The sequence below is a fragment of the Schistocerca piceifrons genome, chromosome 3 (genome assembly GCF_021461385.2).
Source record: "Schistocerca piceifrons isolate TAMUIC-IGC-003096 chromosome 3, iqSchPice1.1, whole genome shotgun sequence".
Taxonomy (NCBI): domain Eukaryota; kingdom Metazoa; phylum Arthropoda; class Insecta; order Orthoptera; family Acrididae; genus Schistocerca; species Schistocerca piceifrons.
Genome location: NC_060140.1, coordinates 816,080,424 through 816,095,070, shown reverse-complemented (window position 1 = coordinate 816,095,070; position 14,647 = coordinate 816,080,424). Strand labels below are relative to the sequence as shown.

At 42.2% G+C, this 14,647-nt stretch overlaps 1 protein-coding gene across 1 annotated transcript in view; it reads right to left on the bottom strand.

The window, feature by feature from the left end:
- Window positions 1-731: 731 nt before the first annotated feature.
- LOC124789082 (serine/threonine-protein phosphatase rdgC) overlaps window positions 732-14,647 on the bottom strand; it is a 1,335,318-nt gene continuing 1,321,402 nt past the window's right edge. Inside the window, exon 15 of the mRNA XM_047256373.1 lies at window positions 732-2,485. Within this exon, the coding sequence (XP_047112329.1) occupies window positions 2,250-2,485 (236 nt within the window). The 3' untranslated portion in view covers window positions 732-2,249. The remainder of the gene's footprint in view (window positions 2,486-14,647) is intronic.

The window sequence follows — 14,647 nt, the reverse complement described above, 5'->3', positions numbered from 1 at the left end:
GTATGTCTGCTGTTTGCTCAATGCTAAAACACTCACGCTACTGAAAAGAGCATCTGCTTTCGACCTCATTTGGTTTGAGCTTGCCCCTATACTCGAATCAAATGGTGATATCCAAAATATTGAGAACCGCTTGCTACAACACTCATACAAAGATTTTATGAGTTTATCTGAAAATTCTCGATGTATGGCGCCGAGGCCGACAGAATTCCACATCCTACCGACGTGGAACTAACCGTATACTTGTATTGGCAACTCCGCTGATCGTTTAATGTAATTTGAAGCTCTACAAAAATGGTATTACATCGTCTACATTGATGTTTCCATAATTACTTGTGGATGCTTAACTTGTTTCCTTGTGAGTGTGTATGTATCTACATTCCTCTGTGGGGAAGAAGCTGGATAGCATAATTCCCAGTAAATAAGTAGCACCGTTTGAACATAGAAGGATGCCAAGGTTTCATTGTCTTTATAGTTAAATATATAACACACTCATATCAGAATGCTACATCGTCTCCTTTAAAAATACTTTATAAAAGTCCTACTTTACTGATCTTCTCGTTGCAATATCCAAAGTAAACTCTGCTTTCCGATTTTCCACCACACACAGGATAATTACTCTACTGTTGAATGTCTAGAACTCTAATAGGAGAGAGGAAGAAAAAATGAAAAATAATTAACTCTTGAAAAGTTCATAGAAAACTCATAACAGTAAATTATTCCTTCTTAGCATACCGACCACGCCATAATGGCAGGGGTTTTTGTGGGATGATGTTACAATCCTGAATAGAACGAGGTATCCAGTCTGGCCTCGGTAGTGACAAATACTTTTCATTTAACAAAACCTGTTACACATAGTCTTTTATAACACTATTATAGTGTGTTCCTCGTACACTACACAGACATGTATATCATGTAGGGATTGTACAAAACAGCAAGCATTTTGGGCATTCTTCTTAGACTAGATATTATCCTGCTACTGAAAATTCGAACTGGTTAACGTAGTGCTTTATCACCAAACACACACCCGGGATATATAATATGTGACAGTTTTACATTGTACTGCGGAAGGAACGAAAAAGTAATGACCACCTTCACTGTTGTTTATGAACATTAGTGGTGATATTTTAGTCACACGTTTAGGAAATTTTCGTTTCTGGGTGCTCCTGAATGTTACAGCAAGGAATTGAGGGAAACTTGAAAAACCTGTTGTATGTCTCGCATAGATTTCGAAAGAGTAACTTGCTGTTCTTACTGTAATACAGACACATTTCTTTCTCTGTAGTAAATAAAACTGTCTTCATCTGTGGGACGATATTTTCCCACTAATCTCCAAAAACGCTTCCTTCTTCAAAGGAGGCCAGATACGCTTATGACATCGGTAATGCTTCTCCGTCTTCATTATTTGGTTATTTGGTAGACAAAGCTTGGAAACGTGCATAGGGAGTATTGAATACTTATATTCACCACTCGCGTAGTTTTATCAGTTTCGCACACTGACAGGTGCTTAAAAAAAGAACTAACACACTGAGCAAACTGAACGAAGAACAACTGGTTATTCGGATAGATTCACTACATCTATTAAGGTTTTCACTGTCCATTCTGCAGTCCTGTTCTGCAAAATAATAAACTGGGGTTCGTTTGAAGAGAGTTGCGACAAAATAAAATTATATACATCTATGTACGTCGACACGATGCTCTGCATTTAGAACCTCGATAAGTTCACCATCATAGACAAGTACCATTCCAGTTAAACTTCGCGATGTATAATGAACTTTTATTTATATTTTTACTGTCCTGTACCGTTCGATTTACTTCAAACACTGCTGCACAATGCATTTATAAGGAAGTTCTTCTACGTTTGCTTAAAATTGTGCCTTCAGTTTAAATGGAACAAGCATTGTGTAGGTTACTACCCATATGATACGATACGGAACAAGTACTGTGAAGGGTAATATCGGTATGATATCACTTCCTTATTTGATGCTAAGGAAATTCATGTACCGATGTTCATCATGCTTCTCTGAACGTGATGGACGAAACATGAATTGTGAGATCGCGCAACGCTGAAACTTCTGAACTTGAGATCAGCTTCTGGAACACTTTGCTGGGGTTTATAGCCACATCGTTCGGCACGGATGTCCGACGCCGTTGCGAGATACCACGGTCGCACTGTCCCCTTGACGCGTTCTTACACCCGATCAGAGAGCGCCGCGGCTGGCTGTCGCCAGTGGTGTCGCTGTGTTCTGTGTTCACTCGGCGCGCGGGGTGCTCTCCTCTGGGGATTCGTACTCGTCGTCGTCGCCCTCGTCACGGTCCATGTCCACCAGCCGGAAGGTCTCGAGGAACTCGTTCAGGTCGACCAGGCCGTCCTTGTTGATGTCCATGGAGCGGCAGATGTCAAGCAGTTGCTCGGACGAGATGGGGTTCTGTAGGTGTTCGCTCAGCAGTGAACACGCGTCCGAGAACTCCTCCGTCGATATATAACCTGCAACAGTTTGTTAACAGCGTCAGTCAGCTCAGTAATGATGGAAGCTGAAGAAGTTAATTAAAATTTGTGCCACGGCTGGGACTTGAACCCGTGCCTCCGTGCTTTTAAGAGAGGAATGCTAGCCATTACACCACTGCGGCACTTTTCTCCCGCTCATTTTCCCCTTCTTAGATCACCACTATTGCCGAGGCACGGTGGCAATGGAATACCACCCCAACATTGGATATGATGGGGAGATCCAGTATCTCAGGTGTAGGTGATTTATAGGTATTGTAATTAAATTTTCATTGAGACATTTGAGTCTCATCTTTACCTGTGATAATGTTGGAAGCTGAAGAAGGGAATTAAAATTTGTGCGACAGCCAGGACTTGAACCCAGTCATGCTGGACATTATGCCATTGCTGTACTGGTGTAGTAGCTAGCGTTCCTGCCTAATATTCTAGGCACGGTACCTCCACGTGTTCGGTCAGAGGGTAATCAGCCCTCTGTAATTAAAAAACTGAGTTAATGGATCAACAATGTACTTAAACAACCGTCATGGAACGTCCGCCCCAAACGAATACAACGAACATTAACGAACAAAATGAGATCAACCAAAACAAAAAAATGCACGGAAGCCTGGGTTCAAGTCCCAGCCACGACAAAAATTTTTATTCATTGCTTCAGCAGATAATGATGAGACTCAAGTGTCTGAAGAAAACTTTAATTATTAGATAAGTTATCTCATTTTACAATTTGTCCCATGTTAATAGAAAACCTATGATTATCTTATATGAAGTGCAATTATTGCTTCACTCTCTGTCAGCTATAGTATACTGCAGTCTTGTATTGTGTTGTTTTGTATGGTATTTTAACCGGGGACATAGAAACGACGGAGAGGCTCGATCCCCGTCGCAGCTGCAGTGGTCCACAACCCCACGACGATTATCCCAGTCCACTTCACCCCTCCGCCCCCCCCCCCCCCACACCGAACACCCAGGGTTATTGTGCGGTTCGGCCCCCGGTGGACCCCCCCCCCAGGGAACGTCTCACACCAGACAGGTGTAACCCCTATGTTTGCGTGGTAATGTTGGTGCACGCGTACGTGGAGAACTTGTTTGCGCAGCAATTGCCGACATAGTGTAACCGAGGCGGAATAAGAGGAACCAGCCCGCATTCACAGAGGAAGATGGAAAACCGCCTAAAAACCATCCACAGACTGGCTGGTTCACCGAACCTCGACACAAACTCGCCGGGCGGATTCGTGCTGGGGACCAGGCTCTCCTTACCACCCGGAAAGCCATGTGTTAGACTGCAAGGCGCATGCTGCAATCTTAGCTAGCATCAGTCACAATCAGGATGGTTCCTCAGTGCTGTGAATGATTATTGCAGCTGGATGCGTTGTTGAGATATGAGGTTAGTATCGGTGCTGAGAAAGCGGCGCAGCTCCCATTTTCCGAACTAACTGGGTTTTGTAGCAAACTTCAGCTCGTAATACCAAATACTCTTCAAAAATCACAAGAGGATCTGCAAAAGGTCATGATACACAGAGTCCGTGCAGGATATGGTGGCCTTTGTACAGTGGCCAATTTTCGTCCAAATGGCAGGGCGAGTCCATTCGTTTGTTCAGAAGGAGAGACCGACAGTGTTTGCCAACTATCGGCCGGTTGGCGATGGCAGAATTGAGGCGCACGCACTACAGTATTTCTCAAACGATTTTATAGAAACTATTCGGTATAAAAATTTCTTTTTTGCGTTACTTGTAGCTTTATATGTCAGGTTCAGGATCATTTCGTCGATAGTCACAGTTACTGTGATATTTACTTCGAAGTAAGACACAACGAGAAATTCGAAAAAGTTTGCGATGAAAAATAGGGGCCACTACGATTTTGCGTTTGGTATATATTACATAATATGTTGCTGTGTATGAAATTTGGCTAACATGTAGAATTTTTCTTTAGACTTGGTGGAAGTTTCTATCTGTCACTGATCACGCGAAAATTGATCTAGCACACTCATTCGCGATGGCGCCACGCCAGCAATAAAATCAGAGTGAAATATCCATAGCATTCCTTATATTTCATAAAGGAGTTGAGATATCGAAAAGAGATTTTGGCAAATGATCAACACACAAAAAACAGAGTATTTTGCCACATTTTTACTATGCGAAACTTCATTATTTACCGTGTTCTTCCACTAACTACAGTCTTTTTTAATGAAAAATTTAATTTTTATGCGCCATCAGTAGATCGTGAAATGAGAAATTCTATGGGTTTGCAAACAAAAGAATTGAGACATTACACATTTATTTTTGCACCCAAAAATGACTCTGAGCACTATGGGACTTAGCTTCTGAGGTCATTAGTCCCCTAGAACTTAGAACTACTTAGACCTAACTAACCTAAGGACATCACACACATCCAAGCCAGAGGCAGGATTCGAACCTGCGACCGTAACGGTTGCGCGGTTCCAGACTGTAGCGCCCTGAACCGCCCGCCACTCCGGCCGGCCTTTTGCACCCAGGATGTGCCTTTTCATAAACTACTAACCTTACATTTCCTCAGTTCTTCACTTAACAAACTTAATAAACTACTGTCTCAGAATTCTCTCGCAACTGTCTCTGCTCAACATGTTAATGAGTTTAGATTGCGTACATTGTACTGTGTTTTGGCACAAAAAGCAAATTTTAACATGGCAACAAATTAATGTGTAGGTTTTTACTCAAAATCCGCCACTTTTGATGCTTCTCTGAAACTTACAAATGGTTAACAGGCCACTGGACAATAAATCGCGGCATTTTCAGCGGAATTCTTTTTTAGATTCTACCCAAAGCAGAGGTGACAGATCTTTTTGTGTGGTCACAACGCAGATGTATATGTGAAGTGGCTCCACTTAATATTCACAAAAAAATTAGAGCTCAGGCTTCCGTTTAGAACGGCACTTCCCCTCCAGCCCTCGGTATTTCCCATAATCCCCACCACTACCATTCTACGCGCACGTGCCCTGCCGTCTGCGCATCTACCAGCTACGGTATTTTGCGCGGACTATAACAGATGGGTACGTCATGGTGAGACAGAGATTCCGAAATCAGATACTGAATGGTAGGACGTGTCCAGGTGCAGATATAGACTCAAACAACAATTTAGTAGCGTTGGAGAGTACGCCGAACTTTCAGAAAATCGTCACAGAGAATTAACGCGGAAAGAAGGGACACGGGTAGGATGCGAGGAGTTTGAACTCCTCTGAGGCAGTGGATACTGCCGTAATAAATATCACAGCAGGGAGTCCATTTGAAGAAGAACGAACATCCCACAAAAATCGTGTTGGGCGGGCAAGCAGCTAGTTCTAGCCTGCTGGGCCACTTCTTTCTGCCCAGATGTTGACTGCCCTGGCACCATCCGAGCCAGTGGAACGGTGAGCTTTGCTTCCTGTCTCATGAACAAGAAGACCCTCATTTTGAACTTGCATTTTTTTAGCTGTTGTCGTCATCTGGAACAAATTATCAAATCCTCTCGAGATGACGGCAGCAGAAATCTGTTTAGAGATTGCGGTTCCCCTGTATGTTGTTAATTATTGTTACAGCGTTTCTTTCTTCTTTGAATTTTCTCTTATGCCTCAATTCGCAGTTGAAATTCTAGATACTTCGAATTAAAATTGATATGTAACTCACGAATACGCTAGCGGGTTGCTGATCATCAAAGGAGCCCAAATCTGTCGCCTAGTTTGTTACTTCACTTCTACTCGACTATCCTTTGTCCCAGGCCTTGTGCAGCCGTCCATGCATATGTCACAGCACGAGACGTACTTAAGTGGCTTCACACCGCATGGTGTTACAAATTTCCATATTTAATTTTGTATCTATTATCTTAACTGGTTAAAAATGACGTCTGGGAAATGTAAGTTTTCGTTTTCACTTCCATCTCTTATTGTTTTATTTTTATTCTGTTACCAAATTTTCATTGTGTCCTCCCACATCCACTCAAAGCCATAAAACCTGTAGACAAATTGGCCTTCACTGCTTACTGTGCACAATATTCATTAAAATTATCACCAACAGCTTAAAAAACAGTCAGTGAACCATAAAGACCAGCAGGCTTCAGAAAAAGTTGGAGCCTAAGTAAAGACTCACCCACTGCGGATCATACCATAGAGCTACGACTATGAATTACCGTTTTCTCTGGAACGCAAAATTTGTGACAGCTTTTGACACTGTCTGAACAAAATCTGCACAAACAGTCATTATGAAATACGGCACTTCTTCAACTTACGTTAGAATATTGAGTATTGTATATATTAGTGATCTAAAATCCTGCCGCGCGGAGTTGCCGCGTAGTCTCAAGCGCCTTGCCACGGTTCGCGCGGCTTCCCCCGTCGGAGGTTCGAGTCCTCCCTCGGTATGTGTGTTGTCCTTCGTGTAAGTTACTTTAACTTAGATCAAGTAATGTGTAAGCCTAGGGACCGATGATTCAGCAGTTTGGTCCCACAGGAACTTACCACAAATCTCCAAATCTCTCTAAAATCCTTAATTGTTAATCGGGATAGCGATAAATTAAGAATTTCTAGGTAATCAAGGTATATCATATCTTCAAAAGAGTTCTTACCGGTTCTAAACGAAGTTGTCAGTCTCTTAAACTGAAACAATTTAGATGCAATATTCGTCAATATAATATGTATGAACTATCTTCGATTGGTTGATTTCATATGTTGTTTTTCTGTAGCGTAGATGAACTCCACCATTTAATCTACGCCTACATCTAGATACATATTCCGCAGACTGCCGTATGGTACATGGCGGAGAGTACTTTACACCATTTCGTCGTTTACTTTCCTACTCTACTCTCAAAAGAGGCAAGGGAAAAGCCATTACTATATATCTCCGTACGAGTCTTAATTTATCTTTTCGTAACTTCGTGGTCCTTCTGCGAAATGTATACTGGCAGCACTAGAATCGTTCTGTAGTCAGCTGCAGACACCTGTTTTCTACATTTTCTCAGCAGTGTTTCGTGTTAAGAACATCCTCTTTCTTCCATGCGTTCCCATATCACTTCACGAAGCATCTCCATAATATTCCTATTTTGCTCGAACTCAACAGTAACAGATCTAGCAGTACGCCCCCGAACTGCTTCGACGTCTTCCTTTAATTCCACCTGATAGGGATCCCAAGCACTTGAGCAGTACTAAAACACGAGTCGCACTAGCGTTCTCTATGCGATATGCTTTGCGGTATACTTTCCTAAAAGTCAGCCAATAAACCGAAGTCGACCATTGGCCTTCCCTGCTACCGTCCTCATTTCGTGTTACTTAGCAACGTTACGCCTAGATATTTCATCGACATGATTGTGTCAAGCATGGTTAAAGGGTAAAAGAACGGACCCTCAAAGTCACAGACCATTGTACCTAACGTAGGTTTGAGCAGAATCCCTGAACTTATTCTCAGCTTAAATATAAAAAAGAAAGTTTTAAGTCCGAGAAGCTTATGTGTACAAATCAGCACTGTTTTAGAAAGCATCGCTCCTGCGAAAATCAACTTGCCCTTTTTGTCACATGATACTCTGAAAACTATGGATGAAGAGCAACAAGCAGATCGCATATTTCTAGAGTTTCGCTAAGAATTTGACGCTGTGCTCCACTGCAGGCTGTTAAGGAAGGTACGAGCATATGGAATCGGTTATCAGACATGTGGGTGGCTCGAAGACGTTTCAAGTAAGAGAACCCAGTATGTTGTGCTCGACGGCATGTGTGTCGTCAGGTGTGCCCCAGGGCACTGTAATAGGACCAATAGCATTTTCTATATACATAAATGGTTTGGCAGACAGGGTGGGCTGAAATCTGCGGTTTTTTGCCGATGAGGCTGTGGTGTACAGGAAGTGACGAAGCTGAGTGACTGTAGGAGTATACAAGATGAGTTAGAAAAAAATTATAGTTGGTATGATGAATGGCAGCTATGTCTAAATGTAGAAAAATGCAAGTTAATGCGGATAAGTAGGGTAAACATACCCATAATGTTTGAAAACACCAATAGTAGTGTCGTGCTTCATACAGTCACGTTCACAGCAACGTGAAATAGAATGAGCATGTGAGGATTGTGGTAGAGAAGGCGAATAGTCGACTTCGGTTTATTGGGAGAATTTTGGGAAAGTGCGGTTCATCAGCAAAGGAGGCCGCATACAGGAGGCTAGTATCACATATTCTTGACCACTTCTCGAGTGCTTTGGATCAGTACCAGATCGGATTAAAGGAAGACATTAGAGCATTTCAGAGGCGGGTTGTTAAATTTGTTACCGGTAGCTTCGAGCAACACGCAAGTGTTACGAGATGCTTTGGGATCTCAAACGGTAATCCCTGGAGGGAAGGTTACATTCTTTTCGAGGAACGCTGTTGATAAAAAATTAGAGAACCGGTATCTGAAACTTAATTTGACTGCAGAACGATTCTACTGCCGCTAATATACGAGGGTTATTCCAAAAGTAAGGTCCGATTGATTGCCAAATTGAAACCACAGTGAACATCAGAATTGTTTTACTTGTAACAATTAGCTACACCTTTCAGCTACTTCTCTACGTAGTCGCCGTACTGACTTAGACTTTTGTCATAGCGTTGTACCAACTTTTCAATAGCCTCATCATAGAAGGCAGCCGCCAGTGCTTTCCGCCAATTCTCCACGCTGGCCTACACCTCGTTGTCTGTGTCAAAATGTTGTCTTCAAAGACAGCGGTTCATGTGACCAGAGATGAAACTCAGGGGGAGACAATTGCGGACTGTATTGTGGGTAATCTCACATTTCCATTTGAAAACGATGCAGGAGCATCTTCATTGCCCCTGCAGAATGCGGCTGAGAATTGTCGTGAAGACGAAACAGCACGACAGTTATGTAATGTTGGCTGCATAGCTTCAGGCGAAATTTCTCACCAGGCCCTCGTACTTGGCGGCAGACACTATTTTCTAGACATCTTTACGCACTCACTGCGAGCTCAGAAATGAGAAGAGCGACGTGATGCTAACTGGGGTTATACTAGAGACACTACCCAACACATCTGTGCAAAGCTTTATCGGATTTTCATAGTCGTTTCCATTTCGCGACCGATCGGACCTTACTTTTGGAATAACCCTCGTACATTTCGTCCAAGGACCACGAACATAAGATACGCGAAATTAGTGCTTATATGGAGGCGTATAAACAGTCCTTTTTCCCTCGTTCTATTTGTAGTGGAATAGGAAAGGAAATCACTAGTAGCAGCACAGGATGCCCCTGCCACGCACCGTACGGTGACTTGCGGAATATGTGTGTAGATCTAGACGTAGAAGCACTACACCACTAATACTGTAGGCTTGCAGTTTGAAGTAATAACGATAAATGTCAATTTTAGCCGTTAAGAGATGCCTTGTACGCCCGCATGTTGCGAAAAGGAATCCATAGCTCATCTGCTGAATACTTGTAGCCTGATGTGTTAAACCCTATATGCGTTTAGTATGAGGCAGTGGTCAAAGCAACGATCGAAGCCGTAACCTGATCTTACTTCAATCTCAAGTCAGGTTTTGAAATCGCACTGTCTCTTAATAATTTTCATGTTCCAGCTGTACTAAACACTGACCCAACCCGTATGGCTGAAAAACGCGGAGTGTCCGAAAAAAAAAGAATTACATTGTCTTCTCGTTTCCGACCAGAAAGTCTTAAGGAAGATCTATGGCCCGATACGAGATGAGATTGTTGGGGATTACACGATCCGGTATAACTCTGAAGTGGATGTCTACAACAATCCAAATACTTTGCGCCTGATGATAACACTGGTCAACACTCATTTTCTTGCCAAGGATATTTGAGTGGCTTTAGGATGGGTTAGTGTTGCTGAGGACGAATATAGCAACCATTTAAGCAGTTTGGCTCTAGTTTTTGAGATAATGCATGATTTATTCAAAAAATTAGAAAAAATTGCTAATACTGAACTCGAGCGCTACAAACTACAATGAAAAAAGAAAATAATCTTTATAAATAGCTTCTATGAAAACCTGATAGGCATTTGTCCACGTATAAAACATAATTGAAAAGTTTCTCTATAAGTATATCATTTTCCGTCCATGACGAACCGCTTCCTGCACGCTTTCCTTTTATAGGTCTCTTCAGAACAGTCACGTTGCAGATTCCAGCAATAATCTGCCATCACATGCCTGTCCGATCTTCCTTTATATCTTTCCTCTATTCCTTTCATATCTTGATGGAACCGCTCTCCTTGTTCCTCACTGAAATCACCTAGATTACGAGGAAATCGATCCAAGTGGCTGTGAAGGAAGTGCAATTTTATGCTCATGTTAGCTCCAAAGTTTTGAAAGTTAGTGAGCATGTTTTTAACCAGTTCCTCGTAATTGGGAGCTTTATGATTGCCCAAAAAACATTTTACAACAGCGACAAAACTGTTCCAGGCCAATGCTTCAGTGACAGTCATGACACTTGTAAAATTGGTATCGTTGATGAGCCTGCGAATTTGAGGACCATCAAATATTCCTGCCTGAAGTTTTTCACTACCGAGTCCAGGGAACGTATTGCAGATGTATGTGAAGCAATTACCATTTCTGTCTAAAGCTTTGGTGAATTGGTTCATTTCCTAACTTAATATGTAATGGTGGAAGAACAATCTTGTCCCTACTAACCAGAGGTTCATTAATGATGTTTGCTTCACCAACAGCCATATGTTCCCTTGGAGGCCATGTTTTCTGCTTCCAATGTTCGTGCTTTGCCCTACTATCGCACATGCAGATAAAACATGGGTGCTTTGTGTATCCACTTTGTTGTCCAAGCAAGAAGTTCACCATTTTCAAATCAACACAAATCAACCACTGGTGCTGCATATACTGAATTTTCTGCAGAGCCATCTTGATGTTAGCATATGCTTCACAAAGTTTTGTTGAGTGCGCAATTGGAATAGATGCGTAACGATTGCCATTGTGTAGGAGAACACATTTTAAACTTCTAGTGGAACTGTCTATGAAGAGACGCCAGTCCTCTGGTCTATATTCCGGCAGCCCCAATTCAAGTAATAGTCCAGGTATATTGCTGCAATACACTATAACCTCTTCTTGGTTGAAGTATGGAAGAAGGTTTTCTTCTCTCGTCCGGTAAGCTGTTATTTTAACACTTGGATGAAGACAGTTCTTTTCCTTAAGCCTGGATGCTAAGAGTTCTGATGCTTGCTTTGAAAGATTGAGTTCTCGTATCAAGTCACTGAGCTCCTTCTGGTCGAACTGCTGGGGTTGTGTCTCACGTCCTTCGCAGTCCGAACCACTACTTGTACATTCCTCGCCGTGCACATCGTCATCTGATGATGTTAGCGTGGGTAATGTTTGAAGGTTGGTACAGGAACATCGTTGCTGTGCACCACCGGTCTTCTTGCTGACTCCAAATCGGGATATTCCCACTTTCGTTTTTTGAACCTATTAAAACCTTTCACATTAACAATGCAAAAATAGCAATCATCTGTATGGTTCTTCTGCTCTCGCCGTACCATAGGCACTCCGAAGTTTAAGCTTTTCCTTTTTCGTTTTGTCTACTGCCGTAATCACTCCACACAGCATTTACAAACTTTATGGGGTGCCCACGCCTTGTCTTGATCTCCAAGTTTAATTCCGAAATATGCCAGATACGCTTCCTTCACAAAAGGAGTGATATTCTTCCTGTTCTTTTGAAGAACGTATTCACCACAACTGTAGCAGAACTCATCTGGATGGTTCACGCAAAGACGGCGTGAAGAACTCATGTTTTCCTAAAACAAAATTGCACAAATACTACATATTATGCAGGACTTTCTTGTATTTGCATGTCAATCACATCCAACAAACATCATTAATTGTTTTGTGTGAAATGAATACTCACCTCTTATTTGCTACGTCACGATGAAAAGGTTCTATCTCCTTGAAGCTGCACTGCACATGTGTGTGACTTTCGACCATCGCCATTTTTCTTGTTTACACTGAACGCTACCTATCGGCTGTTGCGGGGATTACCTCGGCCAACAAATGAATGTCGAGTACCACCGAATTCAAATCTGCACAACCCTCAATATCTTCAACACACGCACCGCACAACAGGACTGAACACATGCTGACAGTGTGATGTTTGCATGATGTAATCCTCAACCACACAGATGCACTCCCTGAGCACAATTGTTTAATAAAGATAGTACAATATCACTAATTAAAAAACAGGCAGCAAATACATTACACCATATATGGACCCTGCAGTCGATATTATCCACATGAAACTCTCATTTCCTCAAATAACCTATATCTCAAAAACCAGAGCCAATTTTGAAAAAGTACAAATATACTCGGAATGAGTATCATAACAATATCCCATTTTCGTTCAAACTTCCCTGGTAACGAAAAAAAAATTTATTTTGTAGAGCTGTGTAATCAAACAACTTGTATGGACAAGTCATTTCGATCGGCTGAATAAACATCGCTGGGCTTTCAAATACGTGGATTTTCTTCAAAAATAGTTCAAATGGCTCTGAGCACTATGGGACTTAACTGTTGAGGTCATCAGTCTCCTAGAACTGAGAACTACTTAAAGCTAACTAACCTAAGGACATCACACATCCATGCCCGAGGCAGGATTCGAACCTGCGACCGTAGCGGTCTGTCGGCTCCAGACTGTAGCCCCGCGGAAGAGTACCACAAGGTAGGACCAGAGAGAAGCGGCAAGAAGGCACCCGTAAGGATTTGCTGTAGACCGACATAGTTGGTGATTGGCGGTAGAAAGCAGGAAACAGAATGCAGTGGAAGACGAGCGTTTTAGCTGCACGCGGTCCTACAGGCCTGATCACGTAAGGAGTAAAGAAGAAGAGATCACATGTTTGTAATTTTGGTTATGATATAGATCCGTACCGTTATCTATTACTCTAGCTAGTGGAGCAGCTGAACGCATATTTAGGGATTCCTTTTTGCTGTTTATTTCTGATATAAAAAATGAATCTCCTTGTATGAGAGGCTGCTCTGAATGTGTAACAGAAACAATGGAAATACACCTGTCTGATAGTTCAGGGACCTTCTTAAAGACACATTTTAGCCCCAGTTACTCCACAAAACACAAGCGCATGAAATGAAATATGGTACACTCACTAGAGCTACCAACTGAGTAAAGGATTCTCATTTTTGTAGTCACTGCAGTCGTGAACGGACAGTCAAGATTAAAACTGAATAATCAAGTAAACATTTTAGTGCTCCTTCCACTAGCACAATAATTGTGCATAATGCTAATATTGTCACAAGACGAAGTAACAAAGGAACAAGGATACTTGGGACAATGCCTACGTCATCATCCCCGCAGCTTGTTTAGTATATATATATGGCGCACACACACATTATTCAACAACATGTAAACGTCGCTACAGATATTCGGATACAGGTTATGACATCTTCGATGTGCCTGCCGTCATTGGCGATGATGTGACGCATACGGATAGCTAAATTCTGCATGACCCGTCTAAGTGTCGGAACATCGATACCGTCAACTGTTTGTTTTCAGCTCAGCAATGGTTTTAGCGTTATTGCTGTACATCTTGTCTTTTATATAGCATCACAAAAAAATGGCTCTGAGCACAATGGGACTTAATTTCTGAGGTCATCAGTCCCCTAGAACTTAGAACTACTTAAACCTAACTAACCTAAGTACAGCACACACATGCATGCCCGAGGCAGGATTCGAACCTGCGACCGTAGCGGTCGCGCGGTTCCAGACTGTAGCGCCTAGAACAGCTCGACCACTCTGGCCGGCCCTTTCCCCTGTACTTGTCAATCTTTCCCTGACTCTTCCTCTGAAACTCGCAACAGTCTCTCATTCTTTCAGTTAATCTAGATTCCATCTCCTTAATTTCCTACCCGTTTGCAATTTCTTCAATTTTAATCTACAGTTCACGACCAATAAATTGTGGCCAGAGTTCACATCTGCCTTACAATTTAAAATCTGGTTCCTAGATCTCTGTATCACCATAACATAATCAACCTGAAACCTTTCAGTGTCTCCAGGCCTCTTCACGTATACAGCCTCCTTTCATGATTCTTAAACCAAGTGTTCACGGTGATTAAATTATGCTCTGTGCAGAATTCTATCACAAGGCTTTCTCTTTCATTGATTTCCCCCAGTCCACATTCTCATGCTGTTTTTCTTTCTCTTCAGTTTCCTAGTA